This window comes from Podarcis muralis, chromosome 7 (assembly GCF_964188315.1).
Source record: "Podarcis muralis chromosome 7, rPodMur119.hap1.1, whole genome shotgun sequence".
Lineage (NCBI taxonomy): Eukaryota > Metazoa > Chordata > Lepidosauria > Squamata > Lacertidae > Podarcis > Podarcis muralis.
This window is the reverse complement of record NC_135661.1, coordinates 86,957,014-86,984,346: the sequence shown is the minus strand read 5'-3', so window position 1 is coordinate 86,984,346 and position 27,333 is coordinate 86,957,014. Positions and strand designations below refer to the sequence as shown.

General features: G+C 54.1%; 2 protein-coding genes across 4 annotated transcripts in view; both read right to left on the bottom strand.

Moving 5' to 3' along the window:
* AKT2 (AKT serine/threonine kinase 2) overlaps positions 1 to 12,187 on the bottom strand; it is a 28,150-nt gene extending 15,963 nt beyond the window's left edge. The window contains exons 1-2 of the mRNA XM_028741995.2: positions 11,931 to 12,187; positions 1,929 to 2,042 (exon numbers count right to left, since the gene is read on the bottom strand). Of these exons, the coding sequence (XP_028597828.1) occupies positions 1,929 to 1,974 (46 nt within the window). The 5' untranslated portion in view covers positions 1,975 to 2,042; positions 11,931 to 12,187. The remainder of the gene's footprint in view (positions 1 to 1,928; positions 2,043 to 11,930) is intronic.
* A 3,144-nt stretch (positions 12,188 to 15,331) lies between these two features.
* On the bottom strand, positions 15,332 to 27,085 carry C7H19orf47 (chromosome 7 C19orf47 homolog). 3 transcript variants are annotated; one of them, XM_028741997.2, is made up of 10 exons: positions 26,976 to 27,085; positions 25,929 to 25,991; positions 25,379 to 25,466; positions 24,317 to 24,431; positions 22,912 to 22,993; positions 20,781 to 20,915; positions 20,393 to 20,545; positions 19,204 to 19,274; positions 17,359 to 17,778; positions 15,332 to 16,889 (listed from the first exon to the last, which is right to left on the bottom strand). In XM_028741997.2, the coding sequence occupies exons 2-10, from the start codon at positions 25,945 to 25,947 to the stop codon at positions 16,872 to 16,874; spliced, it is 1,101 nt and encodes a 366-aa protein (XP_028597830.2). In that variant the 5' UTR covers positions 25,948 to 25,991; positions 26,976 to 27,085; the 3' UTR covers positions 15,332 to 16,871. The 3 variants fall into 3 exon arrangements, with proteins under 3 accessions (XP_028597830.2, XP_028597829.2, XP_028597831.2); XM_028741996.2 differs by having other exon boundaries at positions 15,332 to 17,778; XM_028741998.2 differs by lacking the exon at positions 20,393 to 20,545 and having other exon boundaries at positions 15,332 to 17,778.
* Between the last annotated feature and the right edge of the window lie 248 nt (positions 27,086 to 27,333).

The window sequence follows — 27,333 nt, the reverse complement described above, 5'->3', positions numbered from 1 at the left end:
CAAAGGAGTCAGCACTCCTGCACCCCAAGAACGTAAGACAAGCGGGCTGGATGAGGCCAATGGCCCATCTAGTCCAGTGTTCTTTTCTTCCAGTGGCCAGCCAGCTGCCCCAATGGGGAGCCATGAGCAGGACTCTCCCCACTCTAGATTCCCATCCACTGGAGCAAGCGCCCTGCAGGCAGATGCTGCTATAGCCTTGTCCTCCTCCACAAATCCGTCTCCTCCTCTTTTAAAGCCATTAGCATTGGTGGGTATGGCTGCCTCCTGTGGGAGGGAGTTCCACAGTTTAACTATTTGCTGTATGGAAAATGACTTCCTTTTGTCTGTCCTGAATCTGCAAAACATTCCGCTTCACTGGATGGCCCCAGAACTAACAATTAATCCAGAATGCAGCAGCTACAGTGGTGACTGGGAGTGACCGCCGAGACCATATAACACCGGTCCTGAAAGATCTTCATTGGCTCCCAGCACGTTTCCGAGCACAATTCAAAGTGTTGGGGCTGACCTTTAAAGCCCTAAACGGCCTCGGTCCTGTATACCTGAAGGAGCGTCTCCACCTCCATCATCCAGCCTGGACACTGAGGTCCAGCGCCGAGGGCCTTCTGGCGGTTCCCTCACTGTGAGAAGTGAGGATAAAGGGAACCAGGCAGAGGGCCTTCTCGGTAGTGGCGCCTGCCCTGTGGAACGCCCTCCCACCAGATGTCAAGGCAATAAACAACTATTTTACTTTTAAAAGACAACTGAAGGCAGCCCTGTTTAGGAAGTTTTTAATGTCTGATGCTGTATAGTTTTTTATTTTTGGTTGGAAGCCGCCCAGAGTGGTTTGGGAAAGCCAGCCAGATGGGCGGGGTATAAATAATAAATTATTACCGTATTTTTCGCCCTATAAGACGCACTTTCCCCCTCCAAAAATGAAGGGGAAATGTGTGTGCGTCCTATGGGGCGAATACAGGCTTTCGCTGAAGCCTGGAGAGCGAGGGGGGTCGGTGCGCACCAACCCCTCTCGCTCTCCAGGCTTCAGGAAGCTATCCGCTAGCCGTGGGAGACCCAGCTCTCCCAGGGCTAGCGGAGAGCTTGCCTGCACCCAGAAGCTTGGGGCGCGCTGAGCTCCGCACGCCCCAAGCTTCGGGATTAGCGCAGCGCACCTGAGGGGAAATAAAAAACTTTTTCCTTTATTTCCCCCCAAAAAAACTAGGTGCGTCCTATGGGGCGAAAAATACGGTATATTATATTATATTTATTATATTATATTATATTATATTATATTATATTATATTATGTTATATTATATTATATTATATTATAGAGAGAAAAACGTCTCTGCCCACTTTCTCCACACACAATTCTGTGCACCTCTCTCACATCCCTCAATACTTGCCCTTTCCCCTAACCTAAAAAGCCCCCAAAGCGAGCTGCTCCAGCCCCAGGACCATTCTGCTTCCCCTCTTTTGCACTAGAAGTGTGCACAGGATTCCAAGGGGGCCCACACTGCGCAGCCTTGCACGCTTCCCAGAAGCTTGGGCTCCAATGCTCCTCCAACCCAGAAGCTCAAGCCTCGCGGCTTGATTCTCTCCATGAGTCGGCCCGGGGGACACCTGCACTTAGACCTAAGAATGCGGAGATAACATAAAGGAGGGGGCAGCAGCAACAGGCCCCCCAGGGACACAGAGGGAGGCTAAGCTCTGTCCAGAAGCAAACAGCAAAAGGAAGCCAACACAGACTTCATTCAGAGGTGCAACATACACCCAACAACTTAGGTGCCTTATGAGACGGCTCCCTGCTGAAGCCTCCAGACATAACAGGGCTCTGTCCTACCCAGAGCCTGGTGCAGCAACCTCCAGGGCACGGCCCCCACTTCCAGGAAAGGAAGAACCTCCCAGCCCTCTCTTTCTGTCAAATCTCGGGGGGGGGGGGTGTACATTGCTCACCTCTCTTGTGCAACCAGCCCTCCTTGACGACCGACACCTCATTCATGTTGACGTGGCCGTGTTGAGCTCACAGGGACTAGATTCTGCCCACTGAGCTGCGGGTGGACTGTTGACCTGCAGGAGAGAAGAGAACAATGGCAGTGTGGGTCCCAGGCTCATCAACCTCTGGGGTTGGTGAAGAATCCCTCTCCCAAAGAGTTATAGGGCCTCCCTCCCACCCACTGCAAGTGTCCCCAGCACCACACTGAAAAACCTTCTTCCCCAAACAAGGTGGATCCCTCAAGAGTCACAGCGGGTGCCAACCCTGCCTCCCTGTGGAAGCAAAGGGCCTCACTAGCCTCGGGAAGGCCCAGATCCCCAGGGATAGGCCACTGGCCCAGACCAGGGCAAGGCGGGTCTCCCCAACGGAGGGGGTCTTGCACAGGGAACTGAGCTGCTCTGCAAAGCCAGACGCTGTCACCTCCAGGGCCCAGGAAAGCCTATGCAGCAGCTCTCAACATTGGACACAGAGGAAGGGGAAGGCTGGGGTGACCCCACCCCTGTTAGGGAGGTATTAGAAGCTAAGGGCAATGGGGGTCTCCCCGTCCCTGCGATGATGCTTACACCTGCTGGCAACTTCCCCTTGGCCTTATCTGCCCCCCTGATAACAGGCACCGCCAGCAGCAGATAAGAGGCCCTTGGGAGCTGCCACGACTGCACATGCTCAGACCGGAGAGCAGCCCTGGCCAGCCGGGAAAACAAACAGCTAGAGAAAGATTAATCCCAGCCACCTGATGGGATTAAAGAGGGAGAGGGGTTCAAAGACTAGCCCAAAGATGCCGCCAGAGAAGCAGGGAAAGGGCTGCCCCCCATGCAATTTGGGAGCGGGGCACTGAACAAATGTGCAGGGGGATGCTAGGACTGGGGGGGGGGGGCTTTCATTACCCTCCTCTTTCCCAAGGGCCAGTTCATTGATGCTTGGGTGACATTCTGAAGGTGGGAGCCCAAGTGAGCAGAGCGGTTTGCTGTATAACAGCGCCCCCCAGGTCCACTGTCGACGCAGAAGGCAAGGAATCCCCTTCCCCCTTGACGGGTCACAGATAACAGGTGAGGGATGAACTGCCCCAGCCAGCGCAGTCCTCCTGGGCCTCTACGGTTTCAGAATCAGGGGGGCGGACAGGTGGAAACACCTGTTTAAAGGCTCACTCGGTGCCACAAAAATCCCCACACTGAGAATCCCGGGAAGAAGGCCAGCTTGGTGCCTCCCCTTCACCACCCGGCTCATTGCAGGCAGGAATCCAGCACCCCCAGGGTCCCGGTTCCAGGGTTGTGCAACAGGACGGACCCCCTTGGCCCCCACCAGACCCGCTGGGGATCACCCAAGGTCAGCTCCCTCTCCGTCCCGCCAGGGGCACTCCCCACAGCCGTGCAAAGGACACAGCGCTGGACTTTAGCCTGACCCAGCAGGGAGCTTCCTGCGCACCTGACAAAGGAGTGAGCCACCTGGAACCGCCAGAGACCACCAGCGAGGAGGACCCTGTAGCTCTGGCCTTGCCGGACCTCCTGGAGGGGGGCCAGCCTCATTCCCAGGGTTGGGCTCATGAGACTCAGAAGAAAGGCCCACTCTGAGCCCCACGGCCCAAACGCAGCTCAGCTGAGGCCAGGCGAGAGCATGGAGGTCGCCCACTGGGCGAAAGGACGCCAGGCTGGCTTTTGCGTGTTGACACCGAGTGAGAGGTCCCCCTGCCCAGCCAGGAAAGTGCTTGTGCAAAGCTCTGGCGGCCTTCTGTGTTGCTCCAGAGGCCGAGGCTGACAGCAATGGCGGTGGGGTTGCGACAGGCCTTGGGAGTCATTTACGTAAGAGTGAAAATGCCCCCCCTCCCCGCAGGGAGCCAGATCCAGACACAGCGGCTCCACTCCTGGAGGCAGGCACAGAGATTTGGGCAAAAGGGCAGAGCCCTGCAGAGCTCAACGGGGAGAGCCAGACCTCTTGCCGCACTCCCCCCAGCTGGCTTTGCTCCCCAAGCAGCTGGAGGAGACGCGTGGGGAACAAAGGTGGCCTCCGAAGGGCGACAACAGGAGCCAGAAACCCACCTTTGCTGGTGCCCAGTGTGGAACTGTGGGGCAAAGGGATTGCCCAGGGAGGAGGAAAAGGGAGAGCAGGTGGAAAGGAGCCCAGAGGACTCTTGAAAATTGCAGAGGCCTGCAAATGAAATGGGGATGGGGGGGCTGGTCTAAGAGGCCGACATGCAGACCTCCTGTGTCTTTGACTGAGAAGCGCCACTCAAAAGCACCTGAATAAAAGCCCTTTATTTTGCACGGCTACCTCCTGGCCCCACAAAACACCTTTTAACAGGAAAAAGGCAATGGCGTTTGTCACACTGGCCAGACACTTTTCTCGGAAACTGGCCCACAGCTCCTTGCAATCAAAGCAAGATCAATTAAGCCAGAACACAGCTTGACAGGGAAAAGGTGGGACTTACAGATCCCACGCCAGCAAATGAGGAAACTAAATGCCTCAGGTGATGATTGCAGGGTCTGGGTCGGTCCTTGAGGGACTTTATAGGTCACAACCACCACTTCAAATTGAGCTTGGAAACTAACTGGCAGGCGGTGCAGTCAAGCCAGAGTTGGTGTCGTATGCGCAGACTGTCCGGCTGCCAAATTCTGCACCAGCTGCAGTTTCCTGAACCTTCTTCAAAGGCAGCCCCACGTATAAAGCATTGCAGTAGTCCAGCCTGCAGTTTGCTACAGCTTAGGCAACAAAGGTGAGGCTGCACCTGTCACAGTCACAGCCGTCGGCGCCCAGTGGCCGGGACCTTTAGCTGAGAAGGGAGACGGGCAGCAAGATGCAGAGTCTGGTCTGTAAACCCAAAACCCACCTGGGCAGTGGGTGGCAAAGAGACCCCTCCTCTGTGCAGAAAGGGCAGCTGGTGAAAGTAAGAAATGCAAGTTTTAAACAATGGAAAGAGTGGTCTGGGCTTGTTACTGCTACTTTTAAACACCCCCCCCCCCCGGGAATGGATGGAAGGGGTAAAAGCCAAATGGGTGTTCTGAGCCGCACCTGCTTCTGCTTCTCCCTGAGTAAGAGAACTCGGGTCCAGCTCTCCAGGAACAAGTCCTTGCTGGCCTGATTCGCCCGGCTCTCCTCCAGCAGAAGGGACAAGGCAGAGAACTTGGGGTCCTGCAAGGCTCCAGCCTGGAGAACTGGAAGCAGGAGGGACTCTGCAGCCTGGAAGATCTCATGACAAAATGAGGCTCCTGGTGTCATCAGGCAGCCATGGGGGGGGGGGCAGTGCAGTGGTCCAGGGACTGCCAGGCCTACCCCAGGATCCAATGCTGCTTCTAGAATCCCCCCAGCCAGAGGTGTTTTATAAAAAAGCAAAAACAACCTTCTAACTCCTCCTACTTCCCAGAGGGTTGCATGCCCAAGCGAAGGTTGCAAGAAAATGATCAAGGAGTGGGGGGGGGGGGGTTAAAAACCACACACCCCTCACCTGTAATTTCAGAGCCTTTGTCTATTATCTTTGAGAATTCTTGGAGAACGGGTGAGGTCCCTACAGACTGGAGGTGGGCAAATGCTGTCCCCATCTTCAAAAAGTGGGGAAAGGAGAACCCAGGTAACGACCGACCGGTGACCTTGACATCGATACCAGGGGAGGTCCTAGAACAGATAGTTCATCAGTTGGTCTGTGAGCATTTAGAAAAGGATGCTGTGATTACTAAGACCCAACATGGGTTTCTCAAAAATAAGTCACATCAGACCACTCTGATTTCCCTTTTTGATGGAATTGCAAACATGGTGGATTAGGGAAATGCTGTGGACATAGTTTATCTTGATTTCAGTAAGGCTTTTGACAAAGTCCCCTATGATATTTTTGTGAGGAAGCTGGTAAAATGTGGGTTGAATGAGGTAAATGTTAATTGGATTTGTAGCTGGTTGAATGACTGAACCCAAAGAGTACTCATTAATGGTTTCTCGTCAACCTGGGGGAAAGTGACAAGTGGGGTGCCGCAGGGTTCCATCCTTGGCCCGTTGTTGTTTGACATCTTTATAGATGACTTGGATGGAGGAATTGAGGGGATGCTCATCAAATTTGCAGATGACACCAAATTGGGAGGGGCAGCTAATTCTGCAGAAGACAGAATCAGAATTCAAAATGACCTTAACAGATTGGAGAACTGGACGCAAGCTAACAAAATGATTCTCCATAAGGAAAAATGTCAGGTTCTGCACTTAGGCAGGAAGAACCAGATGCACAAATAAAGGATGGGGGGCATCTGGCTTACTTGAAAAGGATCTAGGCGTCTTGGTGGACCCCAAGCTGAACATGAGTCAACATTGAGATGCAGCAGCAAAAAATGCTGATGCTATTCTAGGCTGCATCAACAGAAGTCTAGTGTCCAAATCAAGGGAAGTAATAGTCCCACTCTCTTCTGCCTTGGCTAGACCACACTTGTAATATTGTGTCCAATTAAGGGTAACTCAATTTAAGAAAGATGTTGACAAGCTGGAAGGTGTGTAGAGGAGGGCAACCAAGATGATCAAGTGTCAGGAAGCCAAGCCTTATGAGGAACGGTGGAAGGAGCTGGGTATGTCTAGCCTGGAAAAGAGAAGACTGAGAGGAGATATGAGAGCCATCTTCAAATATCTTAAAGGTTGTCACATGGAAGATGGAGCAAGCTTGTTTTCTCCTGCTCTGGAGGGTAGGACTCGAACCAATGGCTTCAAGTTACAAGAAAGGAGATTCTGACTAAACATTCGGGGGGAAACTTTCTTACACTAAGGGCTGTTCAGCAGTGGAACAGACCCCCACGAGAGGTGGCGAACTCTCCTTCCTTGGAGGTTTTTAAACAGGTTGGATGGCCCTCTGTCAGGGATGCTTCAGCAGAGATTTCTGCATTGCAGGGGGTTGGACTAGATGACCCTGGGTGTCCCTTCCAACTCTAAGATTCTATGATTCCCTGGAGAGGCACACACACATAAGCACACCCCTCAGAGAGGGTGTCTGGTCTCTTTCCTCCCCCCGCCCTCCATTTTGTACACCTGTTCCCTACCACATGGGCTGCTTCCCCATCGCAGGCCACCAAGCCACAGCTGCTGTTGCTGCTGCAGAGAGAGGAAGGGCACCTAATCCCAATTCCTCTCCCTGGTTGAACACACAAGAGCAGCAACGCTCACCCCACAGGGAGGGAGGCGGGAGGGCAGGCAGTGGCGGGGGGGGGGGAGAAGAGAGACTTGTTGACTTGCAGAGCATGTGTGACTCAGATATTGCGAGCACCAGAGTTGTTTACGCTCTCCAGGATGTGACCCTGTGGAACAGGAGGGGGGAGGAAGAGGGGGGGCTGGTCCCCAGGAAGAGGAAAAACACGCTGAGTGCGATAGAGAGGGAAGGGAGAGGTATTGATTGGAGTTCAGGGAAGAGAGGACACAGGTGCCTGAGAGGGACACAGGTGTTGACTGACTACAAGTCCCATCATTCCTGACCATTGGCCATGGTGGCTCAAGCCAATGGGAGATGGAGTCCATATCTGGAAAGCCAACAGATGCCTCCCTCATCCCACCCCCCCAGCCCTGCTGTAAAACCTTTGTAACAGCTAGGATTAAGGTTGTATAAGGGGTCTTGGCAATCTATATCAGGTACGTCCAACTCCCAAGAGACTGCAATCTATTGTCCCAGTACGTATAGAAAAATTGGCTGTGATCTACCTTTTTTTAAGGAGTTGATTGACCAAAGTTGTTGAGCTTTTGGGGGATGGATAAGGAACACCCAGGCAATCACTTTCACTTTACTTATTACAGCAATCGACACCAGGGACACACCCGCGACCGGCAGGTAAATCAATCGACCTGTTGGACATACCTGATCTATAACATGCAGGGTGTTAGCCAATGCTTGTCCTACTCCCGAGTAGGCCCTTTGAAATTAATGAACCTGCATTAACCATGTTCATTAACCACAGTGGGTCTACTCCGAGGAGGAATAGCATTTCATGCAGTCCATTGTTATAATGGCCAATTCCTTGCTGTCGCCATCAAAAAAATATGATTTGAGATCCAGAGGGGAGGCTAAGAGCCAAGCCAGGGCAGCTTCTCTGGGCGCAAGCAGAGTGCCCAGCCTTCAGACAGACACCCCTCTATTCTTAGAAGTTAAACACTGCTTAACCTGCTGTGGGGACATGAAGATGTTTAGGAAAGGAAACTGCGCTTTTCACAGTCAACATGAACTTGTGAGCTGCTAAGATTAACAACAGGGACGCGGGTGGTGCTGTGGGTAAAACCTCAGTGCCTAGGACTTGCCGATCGCATGGTCGGCGGTTCGAATCCCCGCGGTGGGGTGCGCTCCCGTTGTTCGGTCCCAGCGCCTGCGAACCTAGCAGTTCGAAAGCACCCCCGGGTGCAAGTAGATAAATAGGGACCGCTTACTAGCGGGAAGGTAAACGGCTTTTCCGTGCACTGCGCTGGTGCTGGCTCGCCAGAGCAGCTTCGTCACGCTGGCCACGTGACCCGGAAGTGTCTTCAGACAGCGCTGGCCCCCGGCCTCTTAAGCGAGATGGGCGCGCAACCCCAGAGTCGGTCACGACTGGACTCTTTTCCCCCTCATGTGCTTTCCTCCCTGCCGTGACCCTTCTTTGCTCTATATATTGTCTGTTAACTTGCTTGTGTACCTTTACCTTTTACCTTTAAGATTAACAACAAACGGGTGGGAAAAGCATTTGACAAACAGGCCCAGGGAACAGTTAGGAGGAGCCCGCAAACCTGTGAAGGCAACAGTTTGCATCTGAGCTTTGCACTTGAATGCTTTTAATTCTTTCAAAGCTTTTGTAATTTTGGTGCACTGACTGGCTCAAGGCTTAAAGCAGAGCAGATTTACTACTTTCAGGCCACGAGAACTTTGCAGCTCCTTCTTACCCAAATTTACAAAATGGGTTCAAGAGCCTCCAAAGGAGATCTGGGGTCAAGAGCTGGAGGAACAAGAGAGTCATGGCCCAATACCCCAAACCTTGACACCACCAAGGGGCAATGCTCTCTCCTCAATTTACCAGGAGGGCTTTGGGGGGAGACAGAAGCAGCTGGCCCCTCCCTCTCCCCACACATGCCGTTTCTCTGCAAAGCCTACACATCAATGACCCACCCAGATTGAACCACTCTTGTGGAATCTTCCTCCTTTTCCTAAATCCTGTGGCTGTGTAATACGCAATTTATTTACTCCCCATCAAACTTATCTAGCTTCTTCGCAATATATATATTTATTACAGAAAGGAAAGCCACCACACATTCCACCGGGACCCTGTCCTCCCACCGTTCATTTTTCCAGGAAGGCATCTAAAGCGGATGCTCCCCTCTTCGAGATCTCTCTTCCCGAAGAGTGGAATTTCAAGTCCGGCCATTGCTACATCCCAGCGCAGACATTCCAAGGGCAGGCCGTGCAGGAGGAAGTGAGCGCACCGTCCGGGAGCAACAAGCCTGCCCGCCAGCCGGCACATTTCCTAAATGTCGAGCAGCGACTCCTGAGTTATTTTTAGTGGCCTGCTGGGGCCTTCATAAGAACACCCTGCTCCTTTGTGCAAGCCCCGCACAACCGAGAGATCCAGGTGAAGGGATTGAGCCCAAGGAGCAGAAATCAGGGGGCTTCTATGCACAGGAGCCAGAACACACGCCCTGAAACGCCCGACACTCAGGTGTCACTGAAAGGTGGACTGAAACAGGTAGCAGAGGACGAGGGGGGCCTGGTAACGGTGCTGGAAACCTGCTGCCTGCCCAAGTGCAGAAAATGTGGTCTGAAAGAGCCAAGGCCCCAACAGTGATTCATCTGCTCCCGACCTCCACGAGGCAGGCAAACCCTCTCCCCTATGCTACAGGCAAAAGCCTAGCACCATGTGCTCTAGTCTGGAATGTGGTCTTCAGCTAAGGGGACAAAACCTCTCCGGGAAGGCTGGCAGGCACCCAAAGCCTGGAACTGGCAGGATTAGCATGCCTTGGTCCCCCCAAAACCACCCCCAAGGTCTGCTGCTCTAGTGCCAAAGAGTGCCAGTTTCTCAGGACTATCCTACAAACACACCGGTAAGGGCAGCTTAGTGTCCGGATGCTGGGGAAGGCAACTTTCCCTCTGCGTGTGCATTCAAATGCAACCAAAGAAACAGAAGGGAAGCAACATGAGTCATAACCGTGTGTGCTGTGGCCCAAGATCAACAACATCCAAAGGCCAACAGACCAAAGAAGCCAGACTGAAAAGGGCAGCGAATGTGGGTGATGTGTCAAGAGAAGGCCCCAAAACAAGGCGCAGAGCAGAGCAGCGACCCAGCGGTTAGCACGTCAGCTGACATCCAGCCACAGCAGCCCCTGTGGATTCCCCCAAACACAGGGGGTGGTTTCCAAAGCAAGGCCCCTTCAAAACAAAACCCCAAGCTCCTCGCACCTTGGTACTAGATTGCAGCTCTGAGGTGCAGCTTTCCCTTTCCCACAAGGGCAACCCAAATGCATCTCCTGGCAAGGAGGACCAGCTCTTGGCATCTCCTGGCATCATACAGGTGTGCTTAAGAGAGCACCAGTACATAAACACATGTACATACAGACCCACACTATTCCTCATCTCCTTTCTCCTCCACAAATTGCTTGGCTGGGCTGCATCTCCCAAACAGCTCAAGTGCCCTGCATGGCTCTCTCCCTCCCTGTTCTATCCCCACAACCACCCTGCGAGGTAGGTTAGGCTAAGAGACTGGCCCAAGGTCAAGCCCAGTGAGTTTTATGGCCAAATGGGGACTTGAACCCTGGACGCACAGGTCCTAGCCCAGCTCTAACCACTATGCAATACTGACTGGAGCTGGGTGTGACCAGGAGCATCTGCCTAGCCTATGGCTCCCTTTTTATCATCAGCTGGCCATGAGGGAGCATCCGAAGGAAGAAACGGGATACTTTCTCCACATATGCATGAGCAACTTGGAAGAATAGTAGGAAGCCAGTAGCACTGCCCATAAGGAGCAAGCAAAGGTGTCAAGATAGCCTACACAGCACTGCCCCCCCCCCAAAAAAAAACCAGTTTGGTGCGTGGAGTGAAGACCAAACAGGCCCTAGGTTGCCATTCAGGTGGCAGCAGCTCCTAGCAGCACCCTTAGGAAGGCAATTCCACAGAGCCCTAGAGTTGAGGGGACCTCCAAGGGTCATCCAGCCCAACCCCCTTGCAGTGCAATTTGTGTCTTCAGTGGCTCACCTGAAGCAGGGCAGCGCCAGAACTGCTGCAATGCCATCCCATAAGCAGCTGTGTGAGCCGGGGGGGGGGGTGGTGAGGGGTGGCAGCAAAGGGGCCTCCTCGGCTGGCATCTGGAGACCCAGCCCGGAGGCAGCAAGAAAGTGGGACAGACTCTCTCTGGAGGGGGCACCCAATTGAGCGTGGTGGGCGGAGGGGAAAAGGACGCGGGGATTCTTTAGCTGTCACTCCTGCACTGCAGGGGGTTGGGCTAGAAGACCCCTGGGGACCCCCTCCCAGCTCCACCCTTCTCGCAGGGGCCATCTGCATGGGATGCTTCGGTCGTGATGGCCGCCTAGCATAGGGTACGACTAGATGACCCCTGGGAACCCCCTCCCAGCTCTCCTCTTCCGATCCTGCGATTCTGGGCGTAGTGGCCGCCTGCCGGGGATGCTTCGGTCGTGACGTAGTACGGCACGGCTGCCGAGGGGCGCGGTTGGGCTAGATGACCCCTGGGGGTCCCGCCCCACCCTGCGGTTCCGCGAGCAAGCCTGCCTCCCAGGGCAGAGAGGCCGCGTGTTGGGGGAGGGGCGCCCGGCCTCCCCCTCCTCCCCCAGGCAGCCCCCCCCGCCCGGCTCGGCCTTGCGCGCAGGCCCCGCCCCGCCCGCGCCCGCCTCTGCTCCCCCCGCGCCCATGGTTCGCTCCCACGTCCCCCCCCCCGCGCCCGATAGTTCTGCCCCGCGCTCCCCCTCCCTCGCCTCCCACAGTGCCCCGCGCTCGCGCCTGCGTCTCTCCGGGCGATACCACTGAGGGCGGGGGGGGGGGCGCGGCCTACCTGGCTCCTCCGCCGCCGCCGCTACCGGCGCCCCCTCAGGGCCGCCATCCTCATCCTCGCCGCCGCGTCAGGCCCGACGGCGCCCGCGCTCCCGGAAACCCCGCCCCCCGCCGGGCCCACGCATGCAGGAAGGAGGGGGAGGGGCGGAGGCGGCCGGGGCGGTGCGCGCAAGCGCGGAGCGAGGCGGAGCCCGGCGAGGCGAGGCTGCAGGGCCGCGAGACCGAGGACGAGCCGCAGCGCCGCCGTTGCCGCCTTCGGCCGTGTGCGCATGCGCGCCCCGGGCGGCTCCCGAGCCGCGGCGAAGCCGTCAAGGCGCCTGCGCGGCAGCAGGAGGCCCGGCTGGGCTCGGAGCGCATGCGCGGCTGCCCGGGCCGGGGCGAGAGGCGGCTTCTCCACGTCCGCAGCGGGCGCGGCCAATAGGAAGGCGGAGGGGGAGGAGCCACTGCCACCACCTCCCCGCAGGATCGAGCAGGAGCATGCGCAGAGTGCAGGATGGAAGCAGGGCAGGGGGTAGCTTCCGAGCGGAGCAGGTCTCTTCGGCGGGAAGGTCGTTAAGCCGCCAGGAGGAATAAAATGACCGGCTCTCGCAGTAGTGATGATGACAATGCTTTTCTCATTCCATTCCACTTGCTGTTAATGTATTTGCATGGAGTTTATTGTCTTAAGTTGCTTTGGGCTGCCCGGGACAGGGTAAAGGAACTCGCAAATTTAATAAATAGTAAATGAAATCTCGCCTGTAGATGTAAATAAGGACGACAAAGTTCAAAAGCCACGTAGTGGAGGAATTACGATGGGGGGGCGGGACACACAAAATATACATGTATTGGCTAGGTAATTTAGAGGGAGGGATGTGCACGTTTCCATTCGAATCTATACTTGCTTATTTATTCTATTTATTACATTTATATACCACCTTTTCCTGCCAGGAGCTCCAGGTTACTCACGTTCAGCTGCTCCTTTTATCCTCACAACGCTATGAGGTTGGTTAGGCTGAGTGACTGGCCCCCAAGACCACCCATGGAGGTTCATGGCCAATGAGTGGGGATTCGAACCCTGGTCTCGCCCAACACTGACCATTATGCCACACAAGCTACGGACCTCTAGGAATTAGGACTGGTGGTTTGGGGGCCTGGAGTATACAGTAACTTCCTAACGGAATTTAGAACTCGGGGGGCCAAGCTGGTTTGGCAGGCCGAAGTCTGTGCCCACCACCACACACTCAAGGGAAATCTAGAGCAATCACTTGCCCCAAGCTCAGAAGGCAGGCAGGTAATTCACCCCATTTTACGCAGGGGTTTTGGTTTTGTTGTTATTGTTTAGTCATGTCCGACTCTTTGTGACCCCTGGACCAGAGCACGCCAGGCACTCCTGTCTTCCACTGCCTCCCACAGTTTGGCCAAACTCATGCTGGTAGCTTCAAGAACACTGTCCAACCATCTCGTCCTCTGTCGTCCCCTTCTCCTTGGGCCCTCCATCTTTCCCAACATCAGGGTCTTTTCCAGGGAGTCTTCTCTTCTCAAGAGGTGGCCGAAGTCTTGGAGCCTCAGCTTCAGGATCTGTCCTTCCAGTGAGCACTCAGGGCTGATTTCCTTCAGAATGGAGAGGTTGGATCTTCTTGCAGTCCATGGGACTCTCAAGAGTCTCCTCCAGCACCAGAATTCAAAAGCATCAATTCTTCGGCAATCAGCCTTCTTTATGGTCCAGCTCTCACTTCCATACATCACTACTGGGAAAACCAGAGCTTTAACTATACGGACCTTTGTTGGCAAGGTGATGTCTCTGCTTTTTAAGATGCTGTCTAGGTTTATCATTGCTTTCCTCCCAAGAAGCAGGCGTCTACGGCTCTGCTTAGCTAGCCCAGTAAGCACTATAAGTATTTGGGGGCACATGGAGAAAGGGGTGTGTTGTGTACCTATCCCAGCTGGCTTCCAGGGAGCTCAAGGCCGCCTAGAGAAGGGCCTCAATTGCTTCTGAATCCTAGTTGCTGGAAGCCACACGAGATGAGAGGGCTCTTGTGCTCAGATCGTCTGTGAGCTTCCCATAGCAGGCATCTGGTTGGCCACTGTGAGAACAGGATGCTGGACTAGATGGGAGTCCTTTGGCCTGATCCAGCAGGCTCTTCCTAAGCTCTTATATTCCCATTGTGTAGGTGACCATACCAAGCCTGTCTGACCCTTCAGCAAGGGGGCTGTCCTTCTAGCACAGCTGGCGGGGTGAAGCGGCTGCCTTAAGACGGCAGCAGCGTAACCAGCAGTGGGTTGCTCTCCTCACCGCTTCCACCACAGCACCCATTTCAGGGAGATGGAGATGTTCTGGATGTTGGGAGGGGGGCAGGCAGGAGGCTGCACATTCCCTGCTCGTCTCAGGGGGCGAAACAGGACAGGCTTCCCCTGTTCTTCATAATGCTGCTGTGTCCCTACAACCATGGACTCACAGCTGCTTCTAAATGGCACCCGGGGGGGGGGGGGTGTTACTACCTTCCCTTCTTTCCTACATGGCGTTTTTGTACTTGAGGCCTGAGGAGGAGGCAGGCGAGGAATGATTCTGCAAGAAAGGTAAAGGGACCCCTGACAGTTAGGCCCAGTCGTGGACGACTCTGGGGTTGCGGCGCTCATCTTGCTATATTGGCCGAGGGAGCCGGCGTACAGCTTCCGGGTCATGTGGGCAGCATGACTAAGCCGCTTCTGGTGAGCCAGAGCAGCGCACGGAAACGCCGTTTACCTTCCCGCCAGAGCGGTGCCTATTTATCTACTCTGACGTGCTTTCGAACTGCTAGGTTGGCAGGAGCAGGGACCGAGCAACGGGAGCTCACCCCGTCGCAGGGATTCGAACCGCCGACCTTCTGATCGGCAATCCTAGGCTCTGTGGTTTAACCCACAGCGCCACCCGCTTCCCTGCAAGAAAGGCAGGTCCTCCCAAAAGAAGAAAGGAGGTTGTATCCGACAGGGTCATTCCCCCCCAAACCCAATGCTTTGTGCTTGCTTACTCTCCTACTGAAGTTTTACTGACCATTTTATTGTTTTATTCTTTTTGTAAGCTGCTTTGAGGGTTCCTTTCTTTTAACAATTCTTTCTTTTCTTTTAACAATCAGGCAATATTTAATTTATATGAAATGAATAAAAAAATAAAGATAATATCAGAACAAGCAATATCTCTCCACTGATTAGGGCTTGCCCCTCCTCCGCTTTCCCTGTGGATAGCTGGAATTACAGACCAAAGGCCTCTCCTGCAAGGCCTCTCAGTGTGTGTACACACACAAACACCCCAGTGGCAAGACTTCCAGCAGGAAAACCATTGGATGCTGGATGAGATTTGCCCCCGTGGGCTGATCCAACAGGCTCTTCTTATGTGTCTCTACGTGTCCCCTTTGTGAGGGGGCTTCCCAAAGAGATGCTGCAAGCTAAGAGGAGACTCATTTTATTGCAAGAGAACATTCCTTTATTCCCCTACCTGGGCGGCGGGGTGTGGGGAGCGCAGGAACACGCCTGGCAGGCTCTGACAGCAGCACTGAGAACCTTGCCGCCCTCCCCCCTGCACTTTTGGGCAACTGACAGCCGAATGCAAGGATACATCCAAATTGCACATTAACTCATGTTTACAAAAAAAGTCTTTTTTAAAAAAAAAAAACTATCAACCATTACACCACAGCTCTTCTAGCTCCCCCCTCCCTAATTTAATCAATAAAAATTCATTTAAACCATTAGAAATCCCACACAGCTGCAGCCTTAACTGATAACAGGTGCATGGGGGAGACCACATCCCCTAAATCGTGCAGGTCACATAATTCTCTCTAGGGCAGCTGGGGACACAGACGGCACCTCAGAGCACAGGAAGCGTCTCTGGGTTCCGTGCCAATCAGAAGCCAACACAAGGGATACTCCAACTGGCAGTGCATGCTGGGATACAGAGTTTTCGGTCAAGTGCAAGAGTGGCCTGGGCTACCTCGCAGGTCACCCTCTGTCCAGGAGGGCCCCTCGAGCATTTCCATCTCTTCTGCCATTGCCCAAGACTCTCGGACGTACCACATCGCAATGGCCTGTTTTCATTTTCCAAATATATATTGTGCGGAGTCCAGCTGGCATGGGCAGCATCCTATGAAACTCAGACGTGGGGCTCTAGCGGAGACCAAGAGCAGCAGGAGCCCAGAGGAGAGAGAGATGGCAGGCGGCTTGCATACCACCATCTCTCTGCGCAAAACAGGCCTGGCATTAGTGCCCCTCCTGCTGCTGTAGGGCAGGTGCCTCTGAAAGGGGGAACCAGGCTCACAAGGAAGCTGCAGGGCAGGTGAGGCAGCATATGGCTGCCCTGGGTGCTGGCCTTCCATCCTACACCACCCCAGCTTCTCAAAACAGCAATGCGGGTGCCCATCGGGGTTGATGGAGAAGAAGAGCATGGAAAAACCAAGCCCACTGCAATTCTCACCAGAGTCTGACTTCAGATTTAGCCAGGGTCCAGATCGTGCATCTGGGTTTGGCTCAACGGAGGCCTGAAACTCTGACTCTGGGAAGGAGACCTGGCCCTCTCTTCTCCCTTCCCAGGAGGCTGGGGCAGGAGAGCCGGCCCAGTTTGGGACTCTTTTGACACATGAAACCATCTCCTGCCCCCACAAGAACCTCGTCTCACATGCCACAGCCAGGCCAGGAGAAATTCCTCTCCTGCTCAGAGGAGAGATGGAACCCAAAGAGGAGCCGGCCAGAATTTTCCTCCTCCTCCTGGCAGGGGGCAAAACTCAGCACTGGGACCCCGCTGGCTGGCTGCGCGATCCCAGTGTCCAGCAAGAGGAAATTTCTGGCCAGCTGTTCAGTTGCCGTTCCTAGGCTGCAGAAAAGCGGCAGGTAAACGCTTGGGAAAGACGGAAAAGAAAGCTTGGGGGTAGAGGGTGGGGAAGGGATCTACTGAATCTTGCAAGCTCTTTTACAGGGCCCTCAAGGCACCTACTTCCTAGGAGAGAGCAAGGACCTGCAGAGGGGAAATAACAGAGACAGAGAAAGGAGGGTTCAGTGCAACATGACCTCTCGCGCCCGCTGGGAGCCCTCACCCCGACCCCAGCAATGCTCCGTTGGGTGGGTGCCGCCTCCAGCACTGGCAAGCCGCTGCCTTGAGGTGGGCCATGCAGCCACGCAAGACCCCCCCAGTTCCGCTCCTGCCCCACAGACCTGTGGAAACAGCTGGAAGAACCGAGCCAAGCTTCACAGAAGCCGTCCTCCGCCCGGAGGCCGCGCAAGAGCCCGTTTGTGTTGCAGACGGGAAAGAGGGGGCGCCGACTTCAAGCTGTCCAAAGAGGGTCTCCCGCACGCATGCAGGCGAAGGGCGCGCCAGGGTGGGTGGGGGGCCCAGCTCACACCGCCTTCCTGCCCAACCGCTTAAAGACGCTGACGGTGCCCGTGTTGTCCATCTGGGCGCTGGGGCCCTCCGTGGTGCTGCTTACCTTCGCGCTGCCCAAAGTTCTCTTGATGGTGACTCGGAACTCGGACTCCGGCTTGCTCCTGGAGCTGGTGACCTGGCTGTCCTGGGCCTCAGCAGGCAGAGGGCGCTTGCCCAGTCTCTTGGCCATGCCGCCTTGCAGCGGGGGCGGCTCGGCCTTCTTCTCCTTCTTTTCCGCCAGGTTCTTGCTCCCGAGCCGCTGGAGGGCAGGGGTGGCTGTGGCCTTCGGCTGGGGCTCGGAGCTGGTGGCTTTGGCTTTGACCGTCGCCCCAGCGGCCTTGGCGCTCTCCTTGGGCCTGGAGGGCTTGAAGAATTTCTTCAGCACCCCAGCGTACTGCAAGACGGAGCTGTCATCGTCGCTCTCCACTGCTTTGTCCTCCTCGGCCTCCTGCATGTCCCCCAGGCGGCTGAAGACTCCCGTGGGCTGCAAAGACACCAGAGCGGCTCAATGAGGCTGGGGGTGGCAAGCACGGCAGAGCGGCTGGGGCCCCCACCCTCAAGGCCTTTGGGCTGCAAATGGCTCCCAAGATGGGCAGTGCACCCACTGGGGGCTGGTGGAATTGTCCGGGGGGGGGGGGCCCACTAAGAGGCATGGTGCGGCAGAGGAGCTCTAGAGGCGGTGATTTAAGACTCCTGCTAAAGGTAAAGGGACCCCTGACCATTAGGTCCAGTCGTGGCCGACTCTGGGGTTGCGGCGCTCATCTCGCTTTATTGGCCGAGGGAGCCGGCGTACAGCTTTCGGGTCATGTGGCCAGCATGACTAAGCCGCTTCTGGCGAACCAGAGCAGCGCACGGAAACGCCGTTTACCTTCCCGCCAGAGTAGTACCTATTTATCTACTTGCACTTTGACGTGCTTTCGAACTGCTAGGTTGGCAGAAGCAGGGACCGAGCAACAGGAGCTCACCCCCTCGCAGAGATTCGAACCACCGACCTTCTGATCGGCAAGCCCTAGGCTCTGTGGTTTAACTCACAGCGCCACCCGCATCCAAGACTCCTGCTAAGTGGCTTTAAACCAGACTCTGGGAAACTGGCATCACTTTGTCAAGGCCGTCCATCACAGGAGGAAATTACTCAACAGTTGAAGCAGTTACTAAATGTGCTAAATGACTACCAGACTTTGAAAAGCTGGTATCCTCATCCAGCTCATCCATTTTGTTTTGAATTAATTCAACTATATAGTTTCAGATGGAATTTGAATAGATGTGCAATTGTTGCTTTTCCAATTTCATTATGATTATCTCCCTTAGTGGTATGCGGGTGCCGCTGTAGGTTAAACCACAGAGCCTAGGACTTGCCGATCAGAAGGTTGGTGGTTCAAATCCCCGTGACGGGGTGAGCTCCCGTTGCTCAGTCCCTGCTCCTGCCAACCTAGCAGTTTGAAAGCACGTCAAAGTGCAAGTAGATAAATAGGTACCACTCCGGTGGGAAAGTAAACGGCATTTCCATGCGCTGCTCTGGTTCGCCAGAAGCCGCTTAATCATGCTGGCCACATGACCCGGAAGCTGTACGCCGGCTCCCTCGGCCAGTAAAGCGAGATGAGCCCAGAGTTCGTCACGACTGGACCTAATGGTCAGGGGTCCCTTTACCTTTACCTATCTCCCTTAGTGGGTCGTGGCAACAGCCCCACCGGACCAAAGTGCCACCTCCCATGTCAGAAGAGCTCTAGCGCCACCCTGAACGCCTTGGCTGGGTCCGAAAGTGGAAGTCCACCTCTACTCCCCCAACCATACATGTTTAATCTCTGCCTTGCCAACCGGCCCCCCTTTGTGGGACCCCCGGCATGGGGAGTGGGGGAAGGTTCAAAAGAAGAGCCCCCCGAGCAAGCGGGTCCCTGCCTTTTGCTCTCACCTTGCTTCCTGTGGTTGTGTCCACACTGGTCTCTGCGCCCAGCCGGTCAAACACGGAGGTTCTCTGTAAGCCTGTCAATAACAAGGTAGCAGTGGAAAGAAGCCATGCAGAGTTAAAACGAGAGAAGGGCTTTTCAAAGGAGCAACAGGGGCCAAATGTTGATTTCATAGCGTGCTTATGTGTTTCACTCCAAAAAGCTTTTGAAGCAGCAAACGAGATTAAATAATATATTTTTAATGCTACTCTGCAGCACCCAAACTATTTCCAAATACTCCTTTCCCCAGCCTGATGGCATCAGTCTCTGGAAGCCACACCGTACCAGAAGTCCTTGCCCCTGCAGGTTAGGCAACACTGCCCATAGTGCATAAGAAACAATTTTGCACCCCAGAGGCCTGCGTTCCCCACCCCACCCACGCCAAGACTGCAAAACCTTTGCCAACCGGCAATTTCGCAAGCGGCTGCACCTGTGTCTGTGATGGGGTGTTAGTTCTGGCCAGAGGACGTCAGTCATGTGGAACAAGGAAGCTGGACTTTGCAAAGTGTCACAATTAAAAACAAAATTAGGAAGAGCCAGGCATAAGCACCAGAAGAAAAACAAGGGCCGGCTGGGCAGCAGTAGCAGCAGCAGGCTGGCAGCTGGGAGAGCAAAATGAATTTTGGCTGAACCTGCTTGTTTACCTCTTTTATTTGGGCTGTGCTTTAACTCAGCACATAAATTTTCCTTGGTTCTGAATTTGCTCTTTAAGTGCAGGGTTTGATTCCATTCAGCTAAGTACCGATATACTGTCCTCTTGCAAAATGTCAGGGCCACAAGGTACAGTAACAACAAGAATCCTTTGAAAGCCGTACAGAGCCATCCCTTAAAGTGAACGGCTGGCCATTCAAGGAAATGTTAAGCAACTGCAAAAGCTGGCTGGCCATTATAAAAAGAAGCCTACAAGAGAGGCCAGAAAGTTCAAAGCGAGGGTGCCTGCCGCATCTCTGCCAGAAGCGTGTTCCGCAGCATGGGACCAGTGACACTCAACACCAGTCTCGCAGTGGAGGCCAGCTGGGCCTTTGCACCGCAGTGGAAAATTAACAGTACTACTCTGGATGAATTAAGGTGGCCACGGACCTGCCCCCATTTCCCAGCTTTAAAGGACGCTGGCCGGCCTTCAGCCCCGCTCCCCAGGGGAAGTGGCCCAGGTACCTTTGGCTGCCTGCTGCTGCTGCTCCAGGATCTTCTTGGTCCTGGGGGTGGTTCCCTTGGGCATGTGGACAATGTACTTCCCTTCCATCTCTGCCGTGACGCGGCGGCGCTTCACTGGGAGCGTGGAGTTCTCGGCCTCTGGACTGCAGAGAGCTGTGGCAGCAGGAAGAGGATGGGAGAAAGGCCAGCTCACGCCTGCCTTGAGTCCAGAGGCCTCTGGCTGGGCAACTCAAGGATGGGCATTCAGAGCCAACAGCAATACCCATGGGGAAAATCTGGCCACTAGTGGGGAGCAGAGAGCCATGCCTGGCAGAACTAGGGCTGGAAGAGTTTTGAAACAGATTTTTTCCCCAAAGGCTTCATTTTCGCAGATTCCAAAAAAACCTACCTGCTTTGGCATTCTTTGCTGCCATTTTATTGGAGACCGTGATGGAGATTTTGGAGGTGCTGGTGTCGGGTCTTCGGACCGGGGTGGAAGGTGGGGAGTCTCGGCTCAAGCTGTTTGCGATCATCCGGGTGGCAGCTGCAGGAACATCATCATGAATCAAAGTTACACACCACTTTATGTGCCAAAATCCTTCAGCGGTTTTATGTATAACACCGAAAGATAGTTGGGGGGGGAGATATACGTTTAAAACCAAAAACACAAAGAAACACATCAGTAAAAGCAGAGAAGCCTGCAACAAAACATTCAGATAAATATCAATAAATAATGAAATAATGAAGCTGTGTGATGGATCTTATAAGCTCGGGTTGTTGTTGTTTAGTTGTTTAGCCGTGTCCGACTCTTCGTGACCCCCATGAACCAGAGCACGCCAGGCACTCCTGTCTTCCACTGCCTTCCACAGTTTGGTCAAACTCATGATTGTAGCTTTGAGAACACTGTCCAACCATCTCGTCCTCTGTCGTCCCCTTCTCCTTGTGCCCTCCATCTTTCCCAACATCAGGGTCTTTTCCAGGGAGTCTTCTCTTCTCATGAGGTGGCCAAAGTCTTGGAGCCTCAGCTTCAGGATCTGTCCTTCCAGTGAGCACTCAGGGCTGATTTCCTTCAGAATGGAGAGGTTGGATCTTCTTGCAGTCCCTGGGACTCTCAAGAGTCTCCTCCAGCACCAGAATTCAAAAGCATCAATTCTTCGGCTATCAGCCTTCTTTATGGTCCAGCTCTCACTTCTCTACATCACTACTGGGAAAACCAGAGCTTTAACTAAACGGAATGGCTGCTTAAATAGACGTGTCCTTAGGATGGGTTTAAAACTGGCTGTTGTTTCCATCTCACCAACACCATATAGAAGGTTTTTTGCCCAGTGCCCATGTTGACGGGGCAAATGAGAGGCCAGTAATAGCAGGAATGCCAGAGGGGTGGTTTAAAAGATACACCCTGGAATAGGATTTGGGGAGCTCTCAGATAAGGCTTTCTCCTCCATGGAACTGCTTAGCCCGGAGGAGGTGGCCATGGAATCCTCTCCCACTGCCTGAGTTTTTCCTGCAAAGTGAGACCCATGCCCACAGCCAGACGTATTATGGGATGTCACTGCAGGGCAGGCAGGACGTCAGCTGGAGCAGTTCAACTGCAAGCAGGAGGCAGTGAAGCAGAAGCAGAGCGGCACATGAGGGTGGGGAAGGCAGGGGGTATCTAATTTTTTTAATTTTAATTTGTTATTTTTATTTATTTTAAAATTATCATGCCTTTCCATAATGCACATATATTTAAAGCAACCAGCAACACGTAATTGAAAACAGGACTTGCAACAGCGGCAAGAGCTAAGAACTGTTTGAAAATACGCGAAAGAACAAAAATGTTTTTATTCGAGATGAAAGGACAGCAGCTTGGCTGTAAGGGGAGGGGAAGCTTCGTAGCTCAGAAGAAAAAGAAGAAGAAGAAGAAGAAGAAGAAGAGGAGGAGGAGTTTGGATTTTATATCCCGCTTTATCACTACCCGAAGGAGTCTCAAAGCGGCTAACAATCTCCTTTCCCTTCCTCCCCCACAACAAACACTCTGTGAGGTGAGTGGGGCTGAGAGACTTCAGAGAAGTGTGACTGGCCCAAGGTCACCCAGCAGCTGCATGTGGAGGAGCGGGGAATCAAACCCGGTTCACCAGATTACGAGACTACCACTCTTAACCACTACACCACACTGGCTCCAAAAGGTCTGATCCCGGGAAGCCAGTGAGCTTCTTCCAGCTACAGCCATGATCAAAATAGACAGCCGCACAGAATGGAGGAAGGGGCATCCAAGGAAGGACCTGCCCTGTCTGAGCAACATCACCCAAAAGACCCAGGGAACAAACTGAAAGGTCCAGGAGAACCACACTGCACGGACCAGTGGGGCTGATGTTGCTTGATATGAAGGGACGTTATTAGCATCCTGGGGTGGTCAGAAAGGAGCAGCCAACTTCATGCAGTGAGAAGAGAAGGGGCCTTGGCAGGGAGACGGAGGAGGGAGAGACAGAGAGAGACCGAGAGTGGAGGAAAGGCCTGGCCACCTCCTCCATCTGCAGCCAACCATTTGTGTTACTCACCGCTGTTGGCATTCCGACGGAGTTCAGACTGCAGGGTGGGTTGGCTGGAAGCCACCGATTCTGTAGCAGCCTTGCACATTTCCTAGGGACAGAGGGAACACCACAATGCAATAGTGAGGTGCAGGTGGAGATGGTTCCCCTAGCAAAGGCACGGTCTCTCGACAAATGCGCCAGGTTCAGGCATGCCCCCTCCCCCCAAAAAAGAACCCCTTCTGGTCCTGGACGCTGGTGCAAGGAGAGGAGTGGAGCACTGCAGGTCTTCACCTACAGATCTGGCCTGGGAGTCATGCAGGGTGTTATGGGGCTTCCAGACCCTTAAGCAGGGTCCACCGGGCAGCTCAGGTCCTTTGCTTCACTTCCCAAGAGGTATCAGCAAAGAGCACTGAAATCCTTGCACATCCCCTGATGGCAAGAGCTGTTTGACGATGTCCACCTGTCAGGGATACTAGAGTTGTGATCCCTGCACTGCAAGGGGTTGGACTGGATGACCCTCGGGGGTCCTTTCCAACTCTACAATTCTAGAATTCTCCCCTGCACTGGGCAAAGGCTATTGTGTAGCCCACACAATCACTGGTTGCTCATGGCAGCCCCCTGGCTTGCAACCATAGCCTTCTAGGTTGAAGTTTTACTGCTGGATTCCACTCCACCAAAAAAAAACCTTGTAGACCAGCGTTAAAAACTCACATACACAAGCCAGGTGCCAATGGCTCCTTAAACCGGGGCTACAGTTGCTAAAATAGAATGCCTAGTTGCCATTTTGGGGCCAGGTGGCTCAAAAGTCATATTTTTCCATGCAACTTTTTGGTTTCCAAAATTCGTTTAGATTGTGCAAATAAAATATAATGGATAGAACTCTACAGGATGCGCTGCTAGTGCAGGGGCCAGCAACCTAAGGCCCATGGGCCACAAGAGGCCTATGGGGGTCTTTTAACCGGCCCATGGACCCCCGCCGCCCGCTCAGTCTGCTCCCATGCACGGGGACCGCCTTCCCCAACACTGGCCGGTTTCCCATTGGCTGTAGGAAGCTCCTGCAGCCAATGGGAAGCTGCGCATGCCTCCTCCGCGCCGGAAACAGCGTTTGCGCATGCATGCGTGCACACACACTCCGGCTCACTGCAGTGTCTGCGGGACCGTGAACCGGCCCAAGCCACAAAAACTTTGCCGACCCCTGTGCTAGTGTGTGAAAACAGTCCAGGTCCAAGGATCCCCAGGCATGCACCTCCAGGTGGTGGAGACACCAGGCACCATCCGGGCATCTTCACTTGGGTGCAAGTGGCCACTGTTGTACATCCAAAGATCCCACCCAGAATGCCAGAGGGTTACCAGCCAGCTAGAAGCCAATATCACATCCATTTAATGCAAAGCATGTGGGAGAAATTGTTAGCCGCTTCCTGGGAGAACCCACCTGCCTGTACACGACTTTGGCATGTTTGAGGATGGCAATGATATCTCCGACGATGGTGATGCCCAGCTCGTTCATGATCTCCTTGTTGAGGTCCATCAGCATGTTCTTCTGGATCCTGCAGGGGACAAGGTCTGTGGTGGTGAGTCACGTGCCATACCCCAGCTGTGCAATCTACAAGCACTCTGCGAACAGGGTGTGCAACAGCCTGGCACAAGGAAACTCTTCCAGCCACCACGGGAAGGAATGGACAGAAAAACTCCCCACTGCAATGGGGAACTGGTCATCTGCCTTTTTTCACAAGGCTTCAGAAATAATGACATTTCAGATATCCATTTGCTCCAATGCCACTCACCCATACATAGATTTATAAAATTCGGGGAATTTAAACAAATGAAAGCAGGGTCCAATCGTAAGGGAAATCTGAGGGGGAAAGCCTGAAGGAACTGATGTTGCTGCTTCATATATGGGAGACAGAAAGGCATTCCGTAACATGAGGGCAATAGGAGGAAAAGCCCATATGAGGGTCACTGCCCTGTGGTATTCTGTAGGGTGTGGTACCACAAGTGGAATTAAAAAATACTTGGCCTTTGTTCCGAGAAACAAAGGGTATATTGTTTTGTTTTTCTCAGAGAGGTAAACATTTGAAAAATATTCTTGGGCCACATAATGCATGCTATTTGGTATTTTAAGATTCGAACAAGCCAATACGTCAGGCCGATGCAATGTTCCTGACCTAAACTCTTCCACACTCCCACAAACAATGCGCAAGGGATCCTTTCAGCCATGTAAGTCTTTTTTCGGACATCTGCTGGGAGGTTTAAAAAAGCAGCTGGTGGCTTTAGCATCTGCCACTGAACACAGATCCCCACCTCCCAACCCACATTATATAGAAAGCAGGACTGGCAGGTCTCCCCTACAGTGGGATCAATGAGACACTTTCTAGGGATCACAGATTCCCTTGCACGTGAGCTCCTGAAGTCCCACTCTCCCAGACTGCAGCAGAAGCACAGGAAAGAGAAGAGCGAGATGTTCCACAGAGGCTCCATCTCTCAACAGCCTCACCTATTATCCACAAACATGACGGCGTAGTTGACAGCAGGCCCCGGGGGGATCCCAGCTTCTTTGAAGAACTGAATCCACTCTGACGTTGCTGAAAGACAGAGAAGATTATGTCAGAAGCAACCAGCACCTGAGCAAAGCGACAGGAGGAGAGAAAGTGCTCTTGTGCGCGGATCCTGCTTGTAGGATTCCCAGAATGGGCATCTGGTTGGCTGCTGTGAAAACAGGGCGCTGGACCAAAGAGCCACTGTCCTGATACAGCAGGCTATTCTTGTGCGCTTATCTCCCTGGTCTCTGTTTCACCCCCCAAGCCGTCACTCCAGCGCCTCTTCCCAGCTGACCTCATACTCGCATTTTCCACATTTGCAGCTGCTGCCACCCATCTGGGCTTCAGCCAGGCGCCTTGTACAGAACAATGGGAGAGGCTCTTGGATTTGGCTGCCCTGCTTCTGCCGCTACCCCTTCCCTCCAGCCCCTCTTGCGTTTGGCTTTGCTCTGGCTCCCTTCCAAAGACATACCGGGGTTAAAGGGGGGGGGGGTCAGGCAGACTTACCCATCATGACAGACACCATGGTGCCAAGCCAAGGGCTGTGACGCCCGGTCAGCCGGAGGAGACCTGCAGGGAAGGCAACACCCCAAGTTAAGCTGCTGAGGCCGCCCAGCGGCATTCCAAGGGCAGGACTCAGGGAGCCAGAATAGGCAGCAGCAACACACACCCAGGACAGCCGCCTTTGACCCACACCAGTGCCCTGCTGCCAGGGGTGCCAACGTGAAGAAAATATTGGGGGAGGGATGGGTCAGCCCCTCCCTGCACAACTGATGGCACGGCGAGGTTCACCCATATTATTTGAATGGCGATGCCCATCAACTGGGGCAGGGCACCCTCCAATAATAATAATAATAATAATTAATAATTGTTGTTGTTTAGTCGTGTCTGACTCTTCGTGACCCCATGGACCAGAGCACGCCAGGCAGGCACTCCTGTTTTCCACATAATAATAATAATAATAATAATAATAATAATAATAATAATTTCATTTATACCCTGCCCATCTGGCTGGGTTTCCCCAGCCACTCTGGGCAGCTCCCAACAGAAAATAAAAAGCACAATACAAAGTCAAACATTCAAAAAGTTCCCTAAACAAATATCTCATTGGGCGGGGAGAAGGGACCTCAGCCCCAGGGAGTCGAAGGGGGCTGGAGACGGGGGCGCAGGAGAGTCAGGGGCCGGGGAAAGAGGCAGTTTGACAGGGGAGCCCCCCCCCCCCGCCCCACTGGGGTCTCCTCGAGGGCCCTTTCAAGACAGCGCGGGGAAGGGGGGCGACAGGATTCTTCTTCTTCTCCCTCCCCTCCCCCACATGGAAGACGCCCCCTTTCTGGCTCCTCGGCCGGACTGCGCTTCTTGAGGGTCCGGGGGGGAGGCCTCCCCCAGGCCCCTCTCTGTCCTTCCCCCCCACCCCTCTCTGCCCCCCCTCACGGGGAGAACTCCAACGGGGAGAACTTCACTCTCGGGGAGTGGGGGGGGGAGAAGACTCCGGACCTCGGGGGGGGGTCGTGAGTGGGGGAGATCCCTCCCCTCCCCCTCTTTCCCCTCCCTCACCGGCCTCGGAGGCTCCTCTCAGCTCCCGGGCGACCGACGAAGGAAGTCTCTCTCCCTCCCGCCCTCCTCGCGCTCGCTTCCGGCCCGGGAGGCCACAGAGACCGGAAGCCCCGCCCGCCTCTCCTAGAGGGGCTCGAGGGTACGCGCCAGCGGCCCCTGGCGGCCGGAGGGAAGCGCGGCTTGCTTTTGTTTAGGGAAGCTTTGAATGTTTTACTGTTTAATAGGTTATTTTATTTTAGTGTGTTACGGAAGGGGGGGGCATGTCTTCTTCACCTTCTTCTTCGCTACAATATATCCATTTATTCCCAATTGTCAAAGGGACTAAAATCTATAAAATCCATAGAAAATCAACGTGCCA